Raw genomic sequence first — 26,853 nt, 5'->3', positions numbered from 1 at the left:
TCTCCCTACTGCATCTCTGGAGCTCAGCCACAGTGATCTTGGGGTTTTTCTTTACCTCTCTCACCAAGGCTCTTCTCCCACAATTGCTCAGTTTGGCTGGACGGCCAGGTCTAGGAAGACTTCTGGTCCCAAACTTCTTCCATTTAAGGATTATGGAGGCAACTGTGCTCTTAGGAACCTTGAGTAATGCAGAAATTCTTTTGTAACCTTGGCCAGATCTGTGCCTTGCCACATTTCTGTCTCCGAGCTCCTTGGGCAGTTCCTTTGAGCTCATGATTGTCATTTGGTCTGACATGCACTGTGAGCTGTGAGGTCTTATATAGACAGGTGTGTGCCTTTCCAAATCAAGTCCTATCAGTTTTATTAAACACAGCTGGACTCCAATGAAGGAGTAGAACCATCTCAAGGAGGATCACAAGGAAATGGACAGCATGTGACTTAAATATGAGTGTCTGAGCAAAGGGTCTGAATACTTATGACCATGCGATATTTCAGTTTTTCTTTTTTAATAAATTTGCAAAAATTTCTACATTTCTGTTTTTTTTCAGTCAAGATGAGGTGCAGAGTGTACTTTAATGAGAAAAAAAATGAACTTTTTAGAATTTACGAAATGGCTGCAATGAAACAAAGAGTGAAAAATGTAAAGGGGTCTGAATACTTTCCATACCCATTGTACATAAAGTGTTTTCTGATAGATGTGATGGACGTTTTGCGCCTTTTGATCCTTACATTTTTCCCCCTTTTAGCATGAATATAAGACTCATGTATGTTCTGTAGAAAGGCTGCTTTGGTCCGAAAATCACAATATGTATAAAAAGAAGAATAAAAAAAACTGGCAAAAGTTCATCTAAATTCGATAGGCCCAATCTATTTTTTTTTTACTAAAGTCCCTTTTATTTTTTGGTCTTGTGGTCTTTGACATATTAAATAAGAAAATATTCATTATTTTTGTCTTTAACCAGTTTTTGCAAATTTTTTTTTTTTTTTTTTTAAATCCATTAAAAGGTCGCAAAAATGGGCATTTAGAAAACTCATCCATAAACCTTATTCCAGTACAGTGGAGTGAGATGAATCCAAAACATGCTACTTTTAATAAAAGTTGCATTTCATGATTCTGTCTAAAACATCTGGATATGAAAAGTTGATGAGGGGAGAAAAAAAAAGCTTTAGAAAGAAAGTCAACTTTAAAAAGTGGTGTAAAATCTAGAGCAAAAAAGCAGAAATACTAAAACTGCTAAAAAGGAGGAAATTGCTCTAGAAAAGTGGAGGAACTGCAATGATGATGGGGGCCAATGTGCACCGGAGTTTTTTCTGGACAGAAAAGGTGAATATAAACCTAAAAAGACATAAAGAAACCAAAACAGGTGTGTACTGTAGCGTGAAATCCGTGCTGGTTTTACACACAGAATTCATATGCTTTAGATATGAAGGGCAGAGTCTAGCTTTGCAAATTTGGTGGTGATTTTTCTGTTTTATATCTGCATCTTATCTGCACGTGTTATACTCAGATTTTGCAAAGGTTGAAACCTGCAAGGAATTGACACGCTGTAAATTGGCGCTCGGTTCACGTCGCATACTTAGTACTGATGTTTCCAAAACGTACCAGCAGTATTGCCCCATTAGGTACATGTGGATTTTGCAAAGGGAAGATTCAGTCGGCCGTATAACTCGGATGAGGATCACAACGCAATGCTCGGACTGGCCATCGACACTTCTGACCTGAGCATGGCAGCCGCATAGAAATACAGGCTGTCACGCTCAAGTGGGGAGAGCCAACGGCCAGTCCGAGCATTGCGGTGTGATCCTTGTCTGAGTTATACGGCCGCCAATCTCTTCCCCAAGGAGTAAATCTGTGCTGATTCTGCCAAGGCATTGGCATGCTGCAAATTTTAAAAAAGGCAGTGAGAAAACACAATTTCCGCATGGGATCATCACAAAAAAAAGCAGTGTATGGATAAGACTACGGCCTTATTTCTCTGCCTGCATTGCCCTGGCTGTGGAACTTCTAACACGAATTTACAGTCTAATATATGCTTATAAAAGTAAGTTTGGGTCAGTCCATGCATTGCGGTCCAAACACGGACGGTGAAAAATGGCCGTCTGAACACAGCTCATTCTTTGGTACTATAAAATGAAGTGGATTTTGCATGAAATTCTGTGCATAAAATTTGCATTAGATGCATGAATTTAACCTAAGGATCGGGCGACGCAACGCCACCAAAGTTGGCTAGGTGCCGCTGTTTCATTGCAGAATGGAGTCGAAATCTGATCCCAGCAGTACTGCTGCATCATCGCAGAATGGGGTGGCATTGTGACCCCAGGGTACTGCTGCATCATCGCAGAATGGGGTGGCATTGTGACCCCAGGGTACTGCTGCATCATCACAGAATGGGGTGGCATTGTGACCCCAGGGTACTGCTGCTTCATCGCAGAATGGGGTGGCATTGTGACCCCGGTGGTACTGCTGATTCATCGCAGAATGGGGTGACATTATGACCCCAGGGTACTGCTGCTTTATCACAGAATGGGGTGACATTGTGACCCCAGGGTACTGCTGCATCATCACAGAATGGGGTGGCATTGTGACCCCAGGATACTGCGGCATCATCACAGAATGGGGTGGCATTGTGACCCCAGGGTACTGCTGCATCATCACAGAATGGGGTGGCATTGTGACCCCGGGGTACTGCTGCTTCATCACAGAATGGGGTGGCATTGTGACCCCAGGGTACTGCTGCATCATCGCAGAATGGGGTGGCATTGTGACCCCAGGGTACTGCTGCATCATCGCAGAATGGGGTGGCATTGTGACCCTAGGGTACTACTGCTTCATCACAGAATGAGGTGGCATTGTGACCCTAGGGTACTACTGCTTCATCACAGAATGAGGTGGCATTGTGACCCTAGGGTACTACTGCTTCATCACAGAATGGGGTGGCATTGTGACCCCAGGGTACTGCTGCTTCATCGCAGAATGGGGTGGCATTGTGACCCCGGTGGTACTGCTGATTCATCGCAGAATGGGGTGACATTATGACCCCAGGGTACTGCTGCTTTATCACAGAATGGGGTGACATTGTGACCCCAGGGTACTGCTGCATCATCACAGAATGGGGTGGCATTTTGACCCCAGGGTACTGCTGCATCATCACAGAATGGGGTGGCATTGTGACCCCAGGGTACTGCTGCTTCATCGCAGAATGGGGTGGCATTGTGACCCCGGTGGTACTGCTGATTCATCGCAGAATGGGGTGACATTATGACCCCAGGGTACTGCTGCTTTATCACAGAATGGGGTGACATTGTGACCCCAGGGTACTGCTGCATCATCACAGAATGGGGTGGCATTGTGACCCCAGGATACTGCGGCATCATCACAGAATGGGGTGGCATTGTGACCCCAGGGTACTGCTGCATCATCACAGAATGGGGTGGCATTGTGACCCCGGGGTACTGCTGCTTCATCACAGAATGGGGTGGCATTGTGACCCCAGGGTACTGCTGCATCATCGCAGAATGGGGTGGCATTGTGACCCCAGGGTACTGCTGCATCATCGCAGAATGGGGTGGCATTGTGACCCTAGGGTACTACTGCTTCATCACAGAATGAGGTGGCATTGTGACCCTAGGGTACTACTGCTTCATCACAGAATGAGGTGGCATTGTGACCCTAGGGTACTACTGCTTCATCACAGAATGGGGTGGCATTGTGACCCCAGGGTACTGCTGCTTCATCGCAGAATGGGGTGGCATTGTGACCCCGGTGGTACTGCTGATTCATCGCAGAATGGGGTGACATTATGACCCCAGGATACTGCTGCTTTATCACAGAATGGGGTGACATTGTGACCCCAGGGTACTGCTGCATCATCACAGAATGGGGTGGCATTGTGACCCCAGGATACTGCGGCATCATCACAGAATGGGGTGGCATTGTGACCCCAGGGTACTGCTGCATCATCACAGAATGGGGTGGCATTGTGACCCCGGGGTACTGCTGCTTCATCACAGAATGGGGTGGCATTGTGACCCCAGGGTACTGCTGCATCATCGCAGAATGGGGTGGCATTGTGACCCCAGGGTACTGCTGCATCATCGCAGAATGAGGTGGCATTGTGACCCTAGGGTACTACTGCTTCATCACAGAATGGGGTGGCATTGTGACCCCAGGGTACTGCGGCGGCGACAAGCAAGTGGTAAGAAGTCCAGACGTATTGGATTTTTTGTGACTTTCTTGTCGCAGTACCCTTGGGGTTGGAACGTGACCCCTTTTACTTGCCATGTAGCAGCGACACCTTGCAAAGTTTCGTTGCGTGACAGGTGTTGCAGCCAAAGTCTCCGTGCAGCCCCAGCCTCAGGGTTTATTTTCACGGGTTGTATTGTGCATGAGATTTTTCTTGTTAATCTGCACAAATTGACGGGATTTGAAATCCACACTATTTCTGTTTCTGCAGCAGGGCAACCGGAGGAGCGTGCCGCGGATCTGTCCATTGTCAGCATGCTCGTTTTTTCCACGTGTGCAGCGCGCGGATGTGATTCGCACAATCGCCCCATACTATAATCCACTGCGGCTTTGATTATGAATGAGGTTTCCGTATTATTGTGACTCTGCTGCATTCCCCATAAATAAAGGAGATGCATTGAATGCTATTTTCCGACTTATTTACCGTGTATAAACCTGGTCTTAGCGCGGGGTCTATGGAACAGATAAATCACTGCGGAGACGTTCTCAGCTCTATTGATTGCAATTATGAAGAATAATTCCTTTCTTTGGGTGGGCCGAGTGCGCTCCGACCTGAGGATTGCTGACATCAAAAGGCAGAATCACAACCTGGGTGAAAGGTTTGCACAGCAGCTGAGATTTACTGCTCCGCCTAATGCACACAGGAGCTCAGCGCTCCTTTCAATGTGTATAAGCTTCTATTAATGCTGTTGATTTACGGCTACGCTCACGAGCCTCGGCACACACCTACTACATGTCCTAGCGGCTGCGGAGGCACAAGATTAGGGCTTTGTGTGCCCTACAAAATGTGTAATAAATGGGATGAGTTGATACAAGTGCTTTTTTTTTGACAGAGCCTGTTCTTTTGCAATAAACCCGTAGAAAAGGTGGTCTTAATGTTCTCATCTCCCACAACAAGGTTACAACTTCTTCTGGTGCACCTACCAGGCTAATATGTGCAGGAACTGTCTTGGTTCTCATGTTTTGAAATTTGCCGCCCACTCTTATTAAATAGGCAGTTTCACTCCATCAGCATTCTGCCAGCACTATAGGTGCTGGAACTCCATTTCCCCTCACTTCCAAGCATGCATTGCTCTTGTCCCTGTTTAATGGCTCTATTCCTCCCGTATGCTGTTTGACAGGCAGGAGAGTGGGAGCAGAGAGACCAAGAGCCACTTCCCGTAGAGAGACAAACCCGTCCTCCACTTGTAGACAAAAAATGCACCCCTCACCCCCACTTCCCATATATACCGTCAGAAGTGCCTGCCATCGTAGAAGACGGACTATCAGGCAAATACTCTGCTTAGGTGGACTCCCCACTGAATACATTTCCACCTGTCCACAAGATAAAAAATAAATGTCTGATTAGTGGGGGCCCAACTATTGGGAATGAGAGTCCCAAAGTCCTCTGCGAATGGAGTAGTAGTGCGCATGCATTCTCCGTCTATGAGAGCTCTGGTTGCGCATGCATTCTCCGTCTAAGAGAGCGCTGGTTGCTCATGCATTCTCAGTCTATGGGAGCACTGGTTGCTCATGCATTCTCCGTCTATGGGAGCGCTGGTTGCGCATGCATTCTCCATCTATAGGAGCGCTGGTTGCGCATGCATTCTCTCTAGAGTGAGCGCTGGTTGCGCATGCATTCTCTGTCTATGGTTGGGCATGCATTCTCTCTAGAGGGAGTGCTGGTTGCGCATGCATTCTCTCTAGAGGGTGCGTTGGTTGCGCATGCATTCTCCGTCTATGGGAGCGCTGGTTGCGCATGCATTCTCGAGGGACCGCTGGTTACGCATGCATTCTCTCTAGAGGGAGAGCTGGTTGCGCATGCATTCTCTCTAGAGGGAGCACTGGTTGCTCATGCATTCTCCTTCTATGGGAGCGCTGGTTGCGCATGCATTCTCGAGGGACCGCTTGTTACGCATGCATTCTCTCTAGAGGGAGCGCTGGTTGCTCATGCATTCTCCGTCTGTGGGAGCGCTGGTTGCGCATGCATTCTCCGTCTATGGGAGCGCTGGTTGCGCATGCATTCTCCGTCTATGGGAGCGCTGGTTTCGCATGCATTCTCCGTCTATGGGAGCGCTGGTTGCGCATGCATTCTCCATCTATGGGAGCGCTGGTTGCTCATGCATTCTCCGTCTATGGAGCGCTAGTTGCTCATGCATTCTCTGTCTATAGGAGCGCTGGTTGCACATGCATTCTCCGTCTATGGGAGCGCTGGTTGCGCATGCATTCTCCATCTATGGGACCTCTGGTTGCTCATGCATTCTCCGTCTATGGGAGCGCTGGTTGCGCATGCATTCTCCATCTATAGGAGCTCTGGTTGCGCATGCATTCTCTCTAGAGGGAGCGCTGGTTGCGCATGCATTCTCTCTAGAGGGAGCGCTGGTTGCGCATGCATTCTTTCTAGAAGGAGCGCTGGTTGCGCATGCATTCTCCGTCTATGGGAACGCTGGTTGCACATGCATTCTCGAGGGACCGCTGGTTACGCATGCATTCTCTCTAGAGGGAGAGGCAGTTGCGCATGCATTCTCCGTCTATGGGAGCGCTGGTTGCGTATGCATTCTCGAGAGAGCGCTGGTTGTTCATGCATTCTCTCTAGAGGGAGCGCTGGTTGCTCATGCATTCTCCGTCTGTGGGAGCGCTGGTTGCTCGTGCATTCTCCGTCTATGGGAGCGCTGGTTGCTCGTGCATTCTCCGTCTATGGGAGCGCTGGTTGCGCATGCATTCTCTGTCTATGGGAGCGCTGGTTGCGCATGCATTCTCTGTCTATGGGAGCGCTGGTTGCTCATGCATTCTCTGTCTATGGGAGCGCTGGTTATGCATGCATTCTCGGTCTATGGGAGCGCTGGTTGCTCATGCATTCTCGGTCTATGGGAGCGCTGGTTGCTCATGCATTCTCGGTCTATGGGAGCGCTGGTTGCTCATGCATTCTCTCTAGAGAAGTGTTTCTCAACTCCAGTCCTCAGGACCCCACAACAGATCATGTTTTCAGGATCTCCTTAGTATTGCACAGGTGAGAGAACTTCCATCACCTGTGCAATACTAAGGAAATCCTGAAAACATGGCCTGTTGGGGGGTCCTGAGGACTGGAGTTGAGAAACACTGCTCTAGAGGGAGCGCTGGTTGCGCATGCATTCTCCATCTATGGGAGCGCTGGTTGCTCATGCATTCTCCGTCTATGGGAGCGCTGGTTGCGCATGCATTCTCCATCTATAGGAGCGCTGGTTGCGCATGCATTCTCTCTAGAGGGAGCGCTGGTTGCGCATGCATTCTCTGTCTATGTTTGCGCATGCATTCTTTCTAGAGGGAGCGCTGGTTGCGCATGCATTCTCTGTCTATGTTTGCGCATGCATTCTCTCTAGAGGGAGCGCTGGTTGCGCATGCATTCTCTCTAGAGGGACCTCTGGTTGCGCATGCATTCTCTCTAGAGGGAGCGCTGGTTGCGAATGCATTCTCTCTAGAGGGAGCGCTGGTTGCGAATGCATTCTCTCTAGAGGGAGCGCTGGTTGCGAATGCATTCTCTCTAGAGGGAGCGCTGGTTGCGAATGCATTCTCTCTAGAGGGAGCGCTGGTTGCGCATGCATTTTCTCTAGAGGGAGCGCTGGTTGCGCATGCATTCTCTCTAGCGGGACCGCTGGTTGCGTATGCATTCTCTCTAGAGGGAGCTCTGGTTGCACGTTCGCACTGTGACTTCTCATTTCTCATAGGGGATTTGGGGACTCGTTTTCCAAAAGTGAAAGAGCCTCCACATCCAGGGCCCCACAGCAGCCGCACCGCGGCCTCTTCTCTCTATGGTGGGTTCTGTCTTGTGAGACGATTTGATACTTTTATTCTAAAATATCTGTCGTACAATAAAATGCATCAAGCTTTAAAGTTACAGGTCAACGCTGTAGTAAAAGTCCCCTCCCTATGAGCTTGTGGTATTTATAACCTCGTAATTTCTTCCGGCATTTTACAACCTGTTGTGAAACCGTCATAATATATACCGTCATGGTGGAGTCAACGGGCAGAAATCTGTAACAAGAACCTAGTACAGCAGACCTATAGGATTTCTGCAGCATTACAGAGCTCCCGCTACTTTATAAAGTCTTTTGGGAACAAGGTGCATATTTAAAGGAGTTCTGAAGTTCTAATATGGTTAAATTGCAAAGTGCTGGTAAAAACAATCAACGGTAGCGCTAACAAGCACTTTGCTATAGAACCTGCTTGGAAGCGTCCCGGATTGCTGCATCCAACCAGTCTTTGTCCCCCCTGTTCTGCTGCAATACTGCAGAAGTAAAGCTGACCCTGAGAGCACTCAGTTAGGATCAACCATACAACCGTGCTGCTGGCATGAACTGTCAGTCTTCAGGAGCGCACCGCCCTCCCCCCGGCAACCAGGAAGCTCGGGGGCAGAGGAGCACTGAGAACTCCTGAAAATGAGAAGTTGAGATAACTCCTTTAAAAGTTTTTTTTTTCTGAAAGTGCAAATTTTGGTTTTGCTTGCCCACTCCTTCCACTATAGGGGATGAATTGTGTGCCATGGTGGTAGTCATTGTTAAAAAACTTTCTGTATACACTGCTCAAAAAAATAAAGGGAACACTTAAACAACACAATGTAACTCCAAGTCAATAACACTTCTGTGAAATCTACCTGTCCAGTTATGAAGCAACACTGATTGTGAATCAATTTCTCCTGCTGTTGTGCAAATGAAACAGACAACTGGTAGAAATGATCGGCAATTAGCAAGATACCCCCTATAAAGGAGTAGTTCTGGAGGTGGTGACCACAGAACATTTCTCTGTTCTCATCCTTTTTGGCTGTTGTTTTGGTCACTTTTTCATTTTGCCATTGATCTCACCCCTAGAGGTGGTGTCTACATTACAACCCACAGAAGTTGCTCAGGTAGTGCAGCTCATCCAGGATGGCACATCAATGCGAGCTGTGGCAAGAAGGCTTGCTGTGTCTGTCAGCGTAGTGTCCAGAGGCTGGAGGCGCTACCAGGAGACAGGCCAGTACACCAGGAGACATGGATGGGCCGTAGGAGGGCAACAACCCAGCAGCAAGACCGCTACCTCCGCCTTTGTGCAAGGAGGAACAGGAGGAGCACTGCCAGAGCCCTGCAAAATGACCTCCAGGAGGCCACAAATGTGCATGTGTCTGCACAAATGGTTAGAGGCCGACTCCATGAGGGTGGTATGAGGGCCCGACGTCCACAGATGGGGGTTGTGCTCACAGCCCAACACCATGCAGGACGCTTGGCATTTGCCACAGAACACCAGGATTGGCAAAGTCGCCACTGGCGCCCTGTGCTCTTCACAGATAAAAGCAGGTTCACACTGAGCACATGTGACAGACGTGACAGAGTCTGGAGACGCCGTGGAGAGCGATCTGCTGCCTGCAACATCCTTCAGCATGACCGGTTTGGCAGTGGGTCAGTAATGGTGTGGGGTGGCATTTCTTTGGAGGGCTGCACAGCCCTCCATGTGCTCGCCAGAGGTAGCCTGACTGCCATTAGGTACCGAGATGAGATCCTCAGACCCCTTGTGAGACCATGTGCTGGTGCGGTTGGTTCTGGGTTCCTCCTAATGCAGGACTATGCCAGGCCTCATGTGGCTGGAGTGTGTCAGCAGTTCCTGCAAGATGAAGGCATTGAAGCTATGGTCTGGCCCACCCGTTCCCCAGACCTGAATCCGATTGAGCACATCTGGGACATCATGTCTCGCTCCATTCACCAACGTCACATTGCACCACAGACTGTCCAGGAGTTGGCGGATGCCAGGTCTGGGAGGAGATCCCACAGGAGACCATCCGCAACCTCATCAGGAGCATGCCCAGGCGTTGTAGGGAGGTCATACAGGCACGTGGAGGCCACACACAATACTGAGCCTCATTTTGACATGTTTTAAGGACATTACATCAAAGTTGGATCAGCCTGTAGTGTGTTTTTCCACTTTAATTTTGGGGGTGACTCCAAATCCAGGCCTCCATTGGTTAATAAATTTGATTTCCATTGATGATTTTTGTGTGATTTTGTTGTCAGCACATTCAACTTCGTACAGAACAAAGTATTCAATGAGAATATTTCATTCATTCAGAAAAGCTGGTAAAGCCGGTCAGCATGTAACATTGGTGCAACTTGGGCAGCCGCACAGGGGCCCAAGAAGTAAGGGGGCCACTGCCACCTCCAAAGCAGCAGAAATTGTGCATTATGAGGAGCTCTTAGACTGCAAAGGGTCCATATATTGTTCTTGCACAGGAGCCGTCTCCTATTGGTGTCTATTGAGAGATGTCCCGTGCCAACACAGTGCCCCCAAAACAGCAACCCCGAAAATAATTGTGCCCCTGATTGTAATTAATTCTGCATACAATGTTTTAACAATAATGTCCCCCCGGTATTATGGCCCCTAATTATAACAACATCATAAAGTGGTATAGTGTCCCCGGTAGTAAGATTGCAACACAGTGTCAGAAATGATTGTGTTCAGCAGATATTGCTTTTGATCATTAATTGTGCCCACTCCTGTGGTGATAGCACCTCTATATACAGTAGATAACACAGGATCCACCATTCACAATAGGTGATGTCACAGCTCACCTCCTCCTCCTGTACAATGACTGATAACACCTCTATATACAGTAGATAACACAGGATCCACCATTCACAATAGGTGATGTCACAGCTCACCTCCTCCTCCTGTACAATGACTGATAACACCTCTATATACAGTAGATAACACAGGATCCACCATTCACAATAGGTGATGTCACAGCTCACCTCCTCCTCCTGTACAATGACTGATAACACCTCTATATACAGTAGATAACACAGGATCCACCATGCGTTTTATTTGGGTTTTTTTCCTATTCATTTCAATGGGGGAAAATTGCTGCAAAAACTCTAAAAGAACTGACGTTCTGCATATTTGAAAAAAAATACTTTAAAGATTCAAAACTGCAAGGAAAAAATAAGCAGCGTGTTCACTGCCATTCAGCTGCTCCACGTCAGCAGAGAAGCTCTTCTTCTTGCCAACTGCTCTGTTGATGGGGATTGACTTTTGACATCATTGATTGACAGCAGTTAAGTAACGCAGAGGCGGCTGAGCAAGAAGACGACAATCACGCCCCGCGAACAGAGCAGAGCGGAAGAGAAGTCAGCAGAAGCCATTGAATCGCCAGCAGGAGCGTGCTGTGACCGCTCTGTGCCAGTAGAGATCGGAACCAGACAGGTGGGGAGCAACTACCTGCCTGTTAGTTCTTTGACCCATAGTGAAAGAAAAATGTAATAGTCCTGGATAAACCCTTTAAAATCTGGAAAAAAGCCCCCATGGCCACTTTGAAAATTGCAAGATTTCTTTTTCTTTATTGATAAAAAATTTTGGAAAAATATTTTGGGAAAAAATAATAAATGCAAATAAAAACCAATGCAAAAAAAAATGCATTTGACATAAAAACCTAATTTAAAATCATTTTTCTGATGACACATTCCCTTTAAAGTCAATCTGGCCCTTTCCGTAAGTAGCAGATATGGACTGTTTTGATGCTGGATTCTATATATTTTCTTGAATGTACGGTCTTAGTCATATTTGTGCACTAATTTTAGCTACTTTTAATCATTAACCCCCTCCTTTTTATTACATCATTTAATTATATTTAATATATGATGGAATAATCGAGCACCGTTGAATTTAATGCGCCGGTATTTTATATTACCTTTGATATTTACTACCAGTTAACAGGGGATCTATCACAGATGGAGCTGCCGTCATGTGATAGTAAAACAACCCCAAGATGTGAACACATTTTTAGGATCTTTACTTATTGTTTATCTGTAAAGTTACCTTATAACATAATTATATTAATGAAAGTTGTCACAGTCATTGTAATCAATGTAGAAAAACTTGGCACTCATAGAAAGTTGCAAAGTAGAGTGTTTTATTTACAGGTACAATCCATGGGTAATGCATTACGTTTCGCTCAAATCCCTCTCCTTCATCAGATGCACGGATTGCCATAAAGCTATCTCCATTTATACCAATCTGTGCATCTGATGAAGGTCAGGGATCTGAGCGAAACGTTATGCATTACCCATTGATTGTACCTGTAAATAAAACACTCTGCTTTGCAGCTTTTTATGAGTGCCAAGTCTTTCTGCATTGTTTCCTTACGGAATGGGACCCTACTTGAACACCAATCATTAATGGGAGTTCCTTGTCTTGAGTACAGCCATTGTAACCAAACTTTCTCTGGAACTTTATGATTTGGGGATAAAAAAAAAAACATGGTCACAACATCTTTATTTTATTAAATTGTGTGTATTATTTCAAAAAAATATTTGGTTTTAATTATAAGTGTTAACTATTTTACTTCTGCAGCTTGCAGATAAAAAAAATATCCATACACCTGATGAAGGCTCTATGAGCAGAAACGCGTTGTGTGAATTATCTGACCCATTTTAATGTATAACGGCGATCTTCCTATAATCGCATATTTTTAATAAAATCCAGACTTTTTAATTTATTGTGGTCATTTTGTTATCTGGACCACGATAAACACCAGAAGCCTCATTACCCATTGGGGAACTCATTATTCGCCTCCAGGATCATACTCCTGATTTTATTAAATTGTGTGTATTATTTTAAAAAAATGTATTTGGTTTTAATTATAAGTGTTAACTATTTTACTTCTGCAGCTTGCAGGTAAAAAAATATCCATTGCAAGCTGCTTACTACTGTTCAGTGCCTCTCCTGCTCCCTTTCAAATCATCTCCAGCCCTTTTGTCTTCTCCTAATTTGATTAGATTTGATTTGGGAGAAGACAAGAGGAACTGGAGACTGAACTAAGAGGCAGGGCTTTGGAGTCAGAGTCGTGCAGTTGGTGTCCATTTTGCTGGAGTCGGTTTAAAATGGACCGACTCTTAAAATATGTAATAAATTGGTACAGTACTACAATGCAGGATGTGCTGTAAATTTTTCAGAAGAATTTGGGAAAGTTATGAAATGTCCTATAAATGTCTGTTCTATTCCTGATCTAAGGATCTCGGCTTTTAGTTGAGATTGGTGATGAGCGAGCACTAAAATGCTCGGGTACTTGTTGCTCGGGCCGAGCACATTGGAATACTCGGGTGCTCGACCCGAGCAACGAGCCCAATGTAAGTCTATGGGAAACGCGAGCATTTTTCAGGCGGCTCCCCCCGGCGGTCTGCAGATGGCCTAAAAGTTGCCCAAATCGATGGGAACAGTGCTGAAATGACATGGGGACAGTATGGGGAAGACCCCTGGAAGCATTTCTGACTCCCAGGTCACTTCTGTCAACAACGTTGTCAGAGGTATTACGCCATTTTTATGGACTCACCATAAAACATACAAAAACGAAACCAAAATGGATTTTCCTGGGAAATATGTCAAGGAACATCCTTTCCATGACATGTAACATAGTAACATAGTTTGTAAAGCCGAATAAAGACTTGCGTCCATCAAGTTCGACCTGTTAGTTCTGTAATTGCTAAAGTTGATCCAGAGGAGGGCAAAAACCTCAAATGATTTAGCCAATCTTCACCTGAGGAAAAATTCCCTCCCGACTCTGAAACCAGCAGTCAGAATAAATCCCTGTATCAACCTACTATTTTATTTTATTTTTAAGTATATGCTGAAATCTGCCTGGTATCTAGAAATGCATCCAGTCCCCGCTTGAACTGGTGTAGTGAATCCGACATTACCGTCTCCTCACTCAGTGAATTCCATATTCTCACTGCTCTTACCGTAAAGAACCCCTTCCTATGCTGGTGCTGAAACCTTTTCTCTTCCAGTCTTAGTGAGTGCCCTCTTGTTACCGTAATATCCCTCCTTTTGAACAAATCCCGGGCAAGATCTCTATACTGTCCCCTAACATATTTGTACACATTTATTATGTCCCCCCTCAACCTTCTCTTTTCCAGGCTGAATAGTTCTAGTTTTGCCAACCTCTCTGGGTATTGCAGTCCCTCCATTCCCTTTATTAATTTTGTTGCCCTCCTTTGTACCTTTTCAAGCTCATTTATATCCTTTCTATATATTGGGGCCCATAACTGAGCACAGTATTCCAAGTGTGGTCTGACCAGTGCTTTGTACAGTGGAAGAACAATGTTCTCATCCTTTGCAGCTATACCTCTTCTGATACATCCCATTACCCTGTTTGCCCTTACAGCAGCGGCCTGACTTTGGGCACTCCAATTTAGTTTGCTATTAATTGAGATGCCCAAGTCCTTCTCCATCTCTGAATTCCCCAATGATTTCCCATTCAGTGAGTACTGGTGACTTCCATTTTTCCTTCCCATATGTATGACCTTACATTTCTCCTCGTTAAACCTCATTTGCCATTTAATGCTCCACCTACCCAGCTTATCCAAATCCCTCTGTAGGTCTGCACTGTCCTCTTTTGTATTAATTGTTTTACATAACTTTGTGTCATCTGCAAATATTGATATTTTACTATTTATCCCGTTGACTATGTCGTTAATAAAGATATTAAATAACATTGGGCCTAGTACAGACCCCTGTGGTACCCCACTAGTGACGCTTACCCAATCTGAGTATATTCCATTTATAACCACCCTCTGCCTTCTATCCTTTAGCCAGTTAGCTACCCACTTGCAGACATTTTCCCCCAGCCCCATCATTCTCATTTTGTATAGCAACCTGTACAATGTATATAAAGCAAAATAAATAACCAAAAACAAAAATACTCCTCCACACCTTGGGCTATGTTCACACGTAGTGTTTTTGATGCGTTTTTGCACTTTTGAATTGCTTTCAACCAAGACAAATGCATTCACCAGGAAATTCAATTTTAACATTTTACAACCTTATCTGGCCATGTGGTGTGTGACACATCATCAGACACATGCATACAGTGCTGAAAAGACATGGGAACAGCATGGGGAAGACCTCTGGAAGCATCTCTGACTCCCAGGTCACTGCCTAAAAGTGTGCCCATCATAAGTGATCCTTCGGGCATGCGAAGATGCCTCCCGCCATGAACCTGTCGTTGTAGACTTGCAACAATCACCGTCCACGTCCTTGTCCCAGTGCAGTGTTCAGTTGTCCCTACCCCATTCCTTGGAATGCAAGCGCAAGTATGCAGCCAGCCACCCACACCCACAGGCTGCAATACTATACTGCCAAATTTTTGACAGCTGCTTGCACTTGAAAAGTGATCTTTTAGGCTCGTGGAGGTGGAAGCTTTTCATAACCTCATGCCGGCACAGCCGGGTGTCCATACTTGGTCCCCAGCTGCCACTATATTTCCCGGTATCGCCTCCGCCTTCCACAAGCACGGGTCCCACAACATTACCTGTGCCCACCCCAGTGCATTTACTGGGAAGGACCGCCTAACCACAAACACGTGGACAGGTGAATGTGGCCAGGGACGGTGCGGAGCCAGTCCACAACTTTTTTTGCTGACCGTTGTATTTAGCTCGGTGAAAGGACTGACATAGAGGGAAAATCTATCTACCCTGCATATCATTTCTCACAGGAAGTCCTGTAAAGCTGCTTTCACTTGAAATGTGGCCTTTTAGGCTCTTGAAGGCGGAAGCTTTTCACAACCACATGCCTCGTGTCCATACTCTGTCCCCAGCCGTCACTATTTCTCCCGGTGTTGTCTCCGTCTTCTACAAGCGCGGGTCCCTAAACATTACTGCTGGTACTTTTCTGTGGGAATTTGCTTGCCTCCTACCAGCCTGGAATATTTCCGGCAAACTATGGTACGACGCCATGGTATTAGCACTGCCCCCAGTACCAGTAGCAAAGCCATCCCCAATTTCCTTCTCAGGAATTTTATTTGGTAGACTGAGTGGCTGCCCAAATACATTTTCTCACAAAGGAGCTGAAGATAGAGTGGCAGTAGGTGCAAGTTTCTCCAGCCTGTTAGATATTAGAGGGTGAACGGCAGCACATTGGATCAGTGGTTAGCACTGAAGACTTGCAGCGCTGGGATCCTGGGTTCAAATCCCAGCTAAGAGAACATCTGCAAGGACTTTGTATGTTCCCCCCTCCGTGTTTGCGTGTGTTTCCTCCTCCGTAAAAAAGCTGCCATAGAGTGTCCGGGAACCTTTCCACACACTTTTCTTAGCCAGGACTGCTTCTTGGCAGGGTTGGACGGTCCCACCAGAGAATCCTCTGGTGTGCCTTGGCTTCTACCTCAGGAAAGTTCATGATAGCGCTAACTTTGCAGCTGCTATGGGGCTCTTGAGCGGGGGAGAAAGGTGAGCCCTCAGAATCAAATCCTCTGGTGGGCACATTGTTTTTCAATCTGAAACAGCTTCTCAGTGGGAGTTGTATTTCACCACAGCCATATTCTTTAGTTCGGTGAAAGGACTGGCATAGAGGGAAACCGTATCTACCCCGGCTGTCATTTCTCCGTCACCAGGTTCCGCCCATTGTCACACACGAGCATTCCTGGCTGTATGTTCAGCGGTGAGAGCCACAGATCAGGCTGCTGTGTTACAGCTTTCAACAACTCTGCAGCGCTGGGCGGTTTGTCAATTAAGCATTAAGCATGCTATCTTCAGCACAGCCTGTTGCCGCTTGGCCAAGGCAGTGCTGCAGTGCTGTCAGCTTGTGACTGATGTGGTCATTTCGGAGATGGAGGAGGAGGTGCATGAGCTGAACAATGTGATTACATTGTTGTTAAATTGGTGACGCTGTTTTTTATACTAAAGAAAGATCCTATTGTTTTGTTTTTTTTACGTTTTTTTTTAAGACCAATGCATTCACCGGGAAATGTAATTTTAACATTTTACAACCTTATCTGGCAATGTGGTGTGTGACACATCATCAGACACATCCTGTTTTATTTATGATGGAGGGACTCTGAAAGTCATAAAGCCTATTTTTATAGGGACATCAGATGGCCCTTACTATTCTTAAAAGGCCAGCAGTCGGCCCTAGCTATTGTTAGAGAGCCATCAGCCGGCTATGCTTTGTTGTTCCCATTATTAACAAGTGGGTCTCCTATACTGTTATTGCGTATCCAGTGACTGCAAGGGCTGCCAAAAATTTGGACGCAACCCAATACTCCTTTGAAGAGACATAGAGGAGGGTCTCAGTAAAAAAAATGTTCCCATTATAAAGGAGCGGGTCTCCTATAGTGGTAATGCTCATGCTGTGACTGCAAGGGCTGCCAAAATTTGGGAAAAACCCCACTACGAATTTAAAGACACATAGAGCAGGGCCACAGTAACAAGGTACGACATGTTCCCATTAGAAAGGAGAGGGTCTGCTATTCAGTTATAGGGTATGCAGTGAGTCCAACGGCTGACTAATTTTAGGAAAAACCCCACTAAGAATTTAAAGACACACAGAGCAGGGCCACAGTAATGACAAATACCCATTAGAAAGGAGAGAGTCTCCCATAGTGTTGGCCTATGCAGTGAATGCAAGGGCTGCCAAAAATTTGGAGGCACTTCAATGCCCCTTGGAAGAGATGAGTTGGAGGGCCTCATAAAAAAATGTGGCCATTAGAAAGGAGCGGGCCTCCTATACTTGTAATGCCCATGCACTAAGTGTATGGGCTGACAAACATTTACCCCTGGGGGGTATACATGAACACACTGTATAATTTTTTTTTTTACGGGCATCATAACACCCTTTAAAAAAATTAGGTGGGTGTTGCATCACGGACCATGGTCACCCTGGTGATATGGTGGTGGAGGATGAGGAGAAGGAGGGGGACAAGCGCAAAAAAACAAAATCAGGAAGCGTATACCCATGTGTGGGTGTGAAAAGGTGCATGGGAATACACCTCCCAAGAAAAGACACTGGATTGGAGTTTATGTTACGCTGCTATCATTCGGTGGTGTTGAGAAGTCTGGCCCAATCCAGCCCTTGTTCATTTTTATAAGAGTCAGCCTGTCAGCATTTTCAGTTGACAGGCGGATGCGCTTATCAGTTATAATTCCACCAGTGGCACTAAAAACCCGCTCTGATAAAATGCTGGCGGCAGGGCAGGCCAGGACCTCTAAGGCATAGAGAGCCAGTTCATTCCACGTATCCAGTTTGGATACCCAATAATTATAAGGCACAGCGGAATCACGGAGGATGTTGGTACGGTCGGCAAGGTACTCCCTCAGCATCTTCCCAAACTTTGCACTCCTTGTGAGAGTACCCCGCGCCTCAGGGCCTATGCGATGGAAGGGTCTGAGAAAACTCTCCCAGAACTTTGACAGTGTTCCCCTGCCTCTGCTGGATTGGAGTTGTGTCTCTCTCCCCTGTACTCCTTGGTTGTCCAACGAAGTGTGCCCTCTGCTGCTAGCGTTTTCAGATGGGAATTTTTTTAATAGTTCCGCAACAAGGGCCTTCTGGTACAGCCCCATTTTTGTAGACCTGTCCGCCTCAGGAATAAGAGATATAAAGTTCTCCTTGTAGCGTGGGTCTAGAAGTGTCACCAATCAGTAATGACTGTCACCCAAAATTTTGAGAACGCGAGGGTCATGGGAAAGGCAGCGTAACATAAACTCGGCCATGCGTGCCAGACTACTAACAGGCAAGACTTCCGTGTCCTCACCAAGAGGATGACTGACCATGCTCTCCTCCTCCTCCTTTCTGTCCTCTGGCCATCCACGCTGAGCAGACGGTATGACCGCTGTGCATGTAGTACCGTCTATAGTGCATGAAACTAGCTCCTCTCCTTCCTCCTCTTCCTCATTGTCACCCAATCCACATTGGAATGAGATGAGGCTTGGCTGTGTGTAATCACCCTGTATGGTTCCTTGCTCCATCTCATCGTGCTCCGCCTGCAATGCATCCTCATTGATTGTGAGCAGAGAGCGTTTCAGAAGACAGAGAAGCGGGATGGTGACGCTAATTATGGCGTCATCACCGCTCACCATCTTGGTGGAGTCCTCAAAGTTTTGGAGGATGGTACATATGTCTGACATCCATGTCCACTCCTGAGGTCTTATGTGTGGAGTCTGAACTGAATACCGACGGCCTTGTTGATGCTGGTACTCAACAACTGCCCTCTTCTGCTCAAAAATCCTTCCCAACATCTGCAGTGTAGAGTTCCAACGCGTGGGGACATCACACACCAGTCTGTGAGCCGGAAGCTGCAAATGCTGCTGAAACACTGCAAGGGCGGCGGAAGCTGTAGCTGACTTTCGAAAATGGGCACACAGGCGGCGTACTTTAAGAAGCAGATCCGGCAGCTCCGGGTAGGATTTGAGAAACCGCTGAACCACGAGGTTAAGCACATGGGCCTGGCATGGTACGTGTGTGAGCTTGCCTCGCCTCAGAGCCGCCACCAGGTTCCGGCCATTGTCACACACGACCATGCCTGGCTGTAGGTTCAGCGGTGTGAGCCACAGATCTGCCTGCTCTTTCAGAGCTGTCCATAACTCTTCAGCATTGTGCGTTTTTTCACCTAAGCATATTAGCTTCAGCACAGCCTGTTGCCGCTTGGCCGAGGCCATGCTGCCGTGCTTCCAGCTTGTGCCTGATGTTGTCATTTCGGAGATGGAGGCTGAAGAGGAGGAGGAGGAGGCTGAGGAGGATGAGGTGCAGGAGCTGTAAACCGTGGGGGCAACCCTGATTGACCTAGGGCCACTATGTTAACCCAGTGTGCCGTCAGCGAGATGTACCGTCCCTGCCCACAAGCACTTGTCCACGCGTCCATGGTTAGGTGGACTTTACCGGTAACTGCGTTGTTGAGAGCATGGCTAATGTTTTGGGACACGCGCTTGTGTAATGCGGGGACAGCACACCTTGAGAAATGGTGGCGGCTGGGGACAGAGTACCGAGGGACGGCCGCCGCCATCAGGTTGCGGAATGCTTCCATCTCCACGAGCCTAAAAGGCAACATTTCGAGCGCAAGCAGTCATGAAATGTGAGAATTTAGTAGTGTGGCCTGTGGGGCGTTGGCTGCATATTTGCGCTTGCGTTCCAAGGACTGGGGTATGGACAACTGAACCCTGCGCTGGGACAAGGACATGGACGTGCTTCCTGATGCTGCTACTTGAGAGTGTGCAACGACAGGTGCAGGGCAGGAGGCATCTTCGCATGCACCTGGGACAGGGGATTGGCTTGCATGCACAACAGCGGAAGGAGCAATGGTGCCACCCGCAGTTTCTGTTCCTGGACCCTGGGGTTCGGCCCACAAAGTCGGGTGCTTTGCTTCCATGTGCCTGATCATGCTGGTGGTGATCAGGCTGGTCGTTTTGCCACCCCTGCTGATGCTGGCCTGGTTGGTGTTGCAAATGGCCTTTTTGGGGTTATCGGCAGAGTCTTTAAAAAACAACCAGACTCGGGAAGACCTAACAGTTGTACTGGCAACTTCCTTTGTGTTGGTGTTACAGGGAACGGTTGCCTGCCTTCTGTCTGCGGCCACCACACTGCTTCTTCCTGCCTGTTGGGGTGCTCTGCCTCCCTCCCCCTGTGTGCTGCTGTCCTCGCTCTGCATGTCCTCCTGCCAGTTTGGGTCAGTTACTATATCATCCACCACCTCATCTTCCACTTCCGCACCCTGGTCCTCCTCCTGACTTTCTGCCAATTGTGTCTCATCATCGTCCACCTCTTGTGACACTTTCCCACCGTCGTCTTTGTGTGACCGTGGCTGCTCAAATATTTGGGCATCGCTACACGCGATCTCCTCTTTCCCCGCTTCAAGTGAACCGGGCGAGAGGCCCGAATCTATAAATGGAAAAGTGAACAGTTCTTCAGAGTGTCCAAGTGTGGGATCAGTTGTCTCTGGGTACTCGGTATGGTGGGAGGAAGGAGGATCAGGGCGAGGAATATGCGGTCCAGACTCACGGCTACTGAAACTTGACTGTGTGGAAGACAGGGTGGTGGTGGTGGTGGCAAAGTGACTGGAAGCATTATCCGCTATCCAACCAACAACCTTTTGACACTGCTCTGGGTTCAATAGTGGTGTGCTGCGGTCCCTTAGAAATTGGGACAGGAAGATCAGGCGAGAAGATGTGGGTGTTTGTTGTGGCACAATTTCAGCTTGCCCACGGCCTTGTCCTCGGCCTCTGCATGCACCATTACCATCACGTCCAGTTCCCCGTCCCTTGCCACGTGCCTTGCCCATTTTAAATGGAGGACAGTATCTTCCACGCTCACTACAAATGACTGAGTTTGGAGCGAATTTATATGTGATCCGTGTGACGGAGAAAACAGAGTTTTAAATACCTGGCATGTAGGTAGGTAGTTTGAACAGCAAACTGCGGTGAATTGCTTCACTGACACACTGAAAGAAATTTTTAATGGAGGCCAGAAATGGCAGTATTTTCTGACAACGTATATGTGATCCGTGTGACGGAGAAAACAGAGTTTTAAATACCTGGCCTGTAGGTAAGTAGTTTGACCAGCAAACTGCTGTGAATTGCTTCACTGACACACTGAAAGAAATTTTTAATGGAGGCCAGAAATGGCAGTATTTTCTGACAACGTATATGTGATCCATGTGACGGAGAAAACACAGTTTTAAATAGCTGGATTTCTAGCGCTGTAATATGGAAAGGACCTGGCTGTATTCTGCAGTGCCAAAAAGCAAATGGCGCAGAAAAACCGTGTTCTCTGGATTGCTTTTTAAGCAAATAATAATTAAGATGCAAAAAAATTTATTCTTGCCCCTGAGACCTGGGCCTATTTCCAGAAATATCTAACAGCAGCAGCCGACAGAACTGGAATGGAGCCTCTTGTGCTATATGCACTGCAGTCTGCTATATACACTGCCTGCCTATATACCCTGCCTGCCTGATATCTCTGCAGATGGATTAGTCCTCAGAAGGACAGTTTGTTAAGATGGATATGTGTAATTTTCTCCCTACACTACCTAATATATGATCAAATCTCTCCCTGACACAGCAGCAGCTCTCCCTACACTGTCTGATCCGGAGTGACTGTGACGAGCATGGCGGCGCCAGGTCTGATATATACCTGACGATGCTGTGCGGCCAGCCAATCACTGTTATGTCCTCAACCAACATGGCTACGGCATTACAGTGCATGGCAGGCAATCCCTGCATGTTGATTGGCTCTCTAAAGAGCGCCAAACATGCAGGGAGGGGACCTGAGTTCCCGCCCGAGCAACCCAGAAATACTCGCCGAGCTTTTCGAGCACCATGATGCTCGGGCGAGTACCGAGTAGTGGCGAGCACGTTCGCTCATCACTAGTTGAGATGAATCTGTGCTGCACTTTATGTACATGCTCAGTAGTGAGGAGTTGGAGTCCTGGAGTCAGGGAAATTGAGGAGTCAATCGGTGGTTTGGCTTACCAACTCCACAGCCCTGCTTACAATGGACCCAGCTGTCAGGGTGGATACTGAAAGCATTAAGCTGCTTGCAAGCATGAAAGTTGCAGAAGCAATCTGTTACAATTTTTTCATCAAAATCAATTACAGAATGTTTTTATTTTTTACCTAATATATGCAATAAAATAAAACAATGAAGGCTGATGAAGATCTCAAGTCGAGGCGGAAACGTGCTGCTCTTTTTCGATTACTAGTTATGTTATTTGTGACTCCTGTGGAATTGGGTTTGGTACAATAATAGCATGCTAAACTTCACAATTTGAGACCCCTGAAAACCCAGCAGTACTGATCACAGCATGAACGGAGTCTCTCTAACATCAGTCTGAAATAAATATTTCTATACATACCTAAAAGATTAGTGACCTTTTAATAGCAAAAAATCCCCGTTGGTTACATTTTACAATATTTTCTTATATTAAATATCCACTATAGTACAAAAATAGCAGGAATCAGAGCCATAACTGATTACTACATATTAAGATGTATGGACATAGACAAAAATGCCCTCACGTGGTCTCCTACCCCTCCCCCCGCAGACTTTGAAATTAGAATACCAACACCAATAGAAATAAACATTTCACTTTCTTACCTAATGTATCTCAACAACAGACAACAACACCCGAATATATTTACAGTTTTATACATATCTCACAAAATACTGTTTGGCTAAAACCAATTCTATTCTAAACATAAATGTGGCGCTTCAAAATAAGGATATTTTTAATTTTTACATTTGCACCTTTATATATGAAAATGATATCTAACAGGTGCGAAATAATAGGCTAATGCCCGATACCACCGCTAGCTTAAATGTGTACCTGGATGTAGAGTGTTGAAGATTTGTCTCCAGGTTTTACAAGATAAAGTGCATACATTATTAATCAGTTCTTTAGCCCTTATGATACTGGTGTACTTACTTTGACATTAATGTCAGGATAGCCATAAAATGCTTTTTGAACGTTCAAATTCAATCTCTGCTCTTCTAGGCTGATTGACAGCTCTTCATTGACCCTCTTCCTTGCTGCTGATGATTTTCTGTAATCTAACCTGATTGACAGCTCTTCAGTGTCCCTCCTCCCTGCCGCTACTGAATCTCTGCCCTCACAGCCTTATTGACAGCTCCTCAGTGTCTATCCTCCCTTCTACTACTGAATCTCTGCCCCCGCAGCATTATTGACAGCTCCTCAGTGTCTATCCTCCCTTCCACTACTGAATCTCTGCCCCCGCAGCCTGATTGACACTCCTCAGTGTCTATCCTCTCTTCCACTACTGAATCTCTGCCCCCGCAGCCTGATTGACAGCTCCTCAGAGCCCATTGTCCCTGCCGCTAACAAATCTCTAACCACCTAGCCTGATTGACAGCTCTTCAGTGTCCCTCCTCCCTGCCGCTACTGAATCTCTGACCACCTAGCCTGATTGACAGCTCCTCAGTGTCCCTCCTCCCTGCCGCTACTGAATTTCTGCCCACTTAGCCTGATTGACAGCTCCTCAGTGTCCATTCTCCCTGCCGCTAAGGAATCTGCCCACCTAGCCTGATTGACAGCTCCTCAGTGTTCCTCCTCCCTGTCGCTACTGAATCTCTGCCCACGTAGCCTGATTGACAGCTCCTCAGTGCCCATTGTCCCTGCCGCTAACTAATCTCTGACCACCTAGCCTAGTTGGCAGTTCCTCAGTGTTCACCCTCCCTGCCGCTACTGAATCTCCCTGATTGCCAGCTTCTCAGTGTCCCTCCTCTCTGCTGATACTGAGACCTCACCCTGCTCAGTACAAGCTGCAGATGTCATTCAGGTGGGATTGGTGGAGAATGAATCTACTTGGACTCATAAAATGCTTAAAATAAGTACACCAGCCTCATCAGGTTCAATATATCTATTTAACATCATATTCAGTTTGTATTGTGAAATGTGGTAATAGATGCACTTTAAGAGCAATGTGATTCACCACCACAATAAATATATCACTATATATACATCGGAACCTCATTGATATATTGATACATTTTTGCACTGTGATCATTAAAGTTCTTGGGTGAATTAATGTGCAAGAACTTGTCCTACAGGAAGAAATAGAAATTTGCAAACCTGTAGATGGAAGCGTTTCATTCATGAATTCATGTAAAATAGTTTAAAGGGAACCTATCATGTCCCCAAAAGCTAATAATCTGCAGATAAACGGTTAATCTGCAGGTTAATAGTGTTACATTGCTGCCTGACTGTCTTACTAAAAGCCCAATTACTGGGAGGAAATTAACTTCATTCTTCCTGGGAGCCGCCGGCTTTCAGTCATAGAGGCGCGGCTTCAGTCACCTCTCTTTATACTGTGAGCATCAGCTGTAAACACTCTCCGGCACTTCGAGTGTCAGTTTGCTGTGCACTGATGCACTGCCGAACTGGCAAAGTCCCGGGGTGTGCTTACAACTGCTCACTTTGTACTGTGTGGTGAATGAAGCCACACCTCTATGACTGAAAGCTGTCTGCTCCAGGGAGGAAAAAAGTGCATTTTCACCTAGTAACTGTGCTTTCAGTAAGGCAGACGGACAGCATTGTAACACTATTTACATTCGGACTAACCCTATATCTGCTGATTAATAGCATTACATTACTGCCTGACTGCCTTACTGAAAGCCCAGCTACTGAAAACAAATTATCAGTATTCTTCGCGGGAGCTGCCAGCTTTCAGTCATAGAGGCGCAGCTTCAGTCACCGCGGTGTATACTGTGAGCAGCTGTAAGCAATCTCCGGCACTCTTGACAGTTTACTGTGCACTGATGCTCTGCAGAGCTGGCTGTCAATCAAAATGCCAGGGCATTCTAACAGTTGCTCACTTTGTACAGAGTGGTGACTGAAAGCTGGCGGCTCTATGACTGAAAGCTGGCGGCTCAAGGGAGGAAAAAAAGTGCATTTTCTCCCAGTACCTGAGCTTTTAGTAAGGCAGATGGACAGCATTGTAACACTATTTACCTGTGGACTAACCCTATATCTGCAGACTAATAGCATTTGGTTCCCTTTAAAATTGCTTGTCTTCAAGAAGAGTCATTCATGTGGTTATTGGCCTCTGTAACCCTCTTAAATATGGAACAATAGTGAAGTCATGTAAACCATAATCTAATATTAGGCATTAAAACAGCGACAAAACATTACATGAAAGAATAAATAATACAGGTTTTAGTAATTTCTTCGATGTTCATATGGTCCCCATACTGTGTGGGCATCATCCTTTGGCCAAGAATTGTCTTGCAGAGTATTTGTCTCTGTCGAGTCCTCTGGGGAAAGATGATGAACCATCTTGGGGGTCAGTTCATTGGACACCGTCATGAACGGCGAGAATGTATATGAAGAAGTGGTTGGAAAGTTGCTTGGGTAATGCGCGTCATCAAGAGAGTGCAGCGAGTAAGACTGTGTTCCTTGCGTTGATGAAGACCCTCTACTTGCGCTTCGATAGTGGACTGCTCCATTTTCAGAGGGAAGACAACTGGTGGACGATGAGACAGCTTGTGATGTGTCGGTGCACAATGCATCCAGCTGGTTCATGTTGTCGGGAACAGTTTGCTCCCAGGACTCTCTCTAGGGAACAAAAATAAAATGTAAAAAAGGTCATTTGTCCGCAGCACTTCACCTTGCAAATGTCATCAATTCCAGGAAACCCTCACGATTATTGAAACTTGCATACCTGTTATATTAGATAACTTTTCAGAATTCACTGTCATATGTTTGAATAGAACGGATAACACAATTTCTGGCCATTATATGAGTTGTATTTTGCATTTTTTAACCAGTTTTCCACTCTGCAGGCTTTTTTTCAGTTGTCTCTGAGCTAGTGGGTGGAGACTAGCCTCTTTGATGTCTCCCATACACAGCTCACACAGACATGAGGGATTCCTGCTCTTCTGTCCCAATATCGCACATTTTCAAAAAAAGCAGCAGCATGGAGTAAATTATGCAACAATACTGATCAGTGTAGCTGTGAATCCAGCACTGGGGTGAGATAGAACAGTAGAAACCAGCAGCACCACTCTCACTATTCTCCTCCCCATCCTCTCTCCTAGTCAGTATGCAGCTGTAATCTGATTATTCAGTGAGCTGGCAGTGCATCCTGTTCTGGCCAAGACAGATTTGAGCTGTTTTTCAGAGAGAATGATAAGACCAAGTGGAGGGAAAGAAGTGTCTCATAAGTGGAGAAAAGAGTAGATTTCTCCACTAAAATATATTATACACTGCTCAAAAAAATAAAGGGAACACTTAAACAAGAGAATATAACTCCAAGTAAATCAAACTTCTGTGAAATCAAACTGTCCACTTAGGAAGTAACACTGATTGACAATCAATTTCACATGCTGTTGTGCAAATGAAATAGACAATAGATGGA

The 26,853-nt window shown here is 46.3% G+C and overlaps 1 protein-coding gene and 1 long non-coding RNA gene across 3 annotated transcripts in view; one reads left to right on the top strand and one right to left on the bottom strand.

Moving 5' to 3' along the window:
- The window catches only part of LOC141172674 (uncharacterized), an 83,345-nt gene that overhangs the window by 16,251 nt on the left and 40,241 nt on the right, over positions 1-26,853 (top strand). The window lies entirely within an intron of this gene.
- Positions 22,648-26,853, bottom strand: part of POU2AF2 (POU class 2 homeobox associating factor 2) — a 75,203-nt gene continuing 70,997 nt past the window's right edge. For both annotated transcript variants that reach the window (XM_073657111.1, XM_073657112.1), the window contains one exon: positions 22,648-26,051. In XM_073657111.1, the coding sequence (XP_073513212.1) occupies positions 25,653-26,051 (399 nt within the window). In that variant the 3' untranslated portion in view covers positions 22,648-25,652. The remainder of the gene's footprint in view (positions 26,052-26,853) is intronic.

The sequence above is a fragment of the Phyllobates terribilis genome, unplaced genomic scaffold, assembly GCF_046119375.1.
Source record: "Phyllobates terribilis strain yellow unplaced genomic scaffold, ASM4611937v1 Scaffold_12__6_contigs__length_324123572, whole genome shotgun sequence".
In the NCBI taxonomy this organism is placed as follows: Eukaryota; Metazoa; Chordata; class Amphibia; order Anura; family Dendrobatidae; genus Phyllobates; species Phyllobates terribilis.
This window is presented reverse-complemented; position numbering and strand designations above follow the sequence as displayed.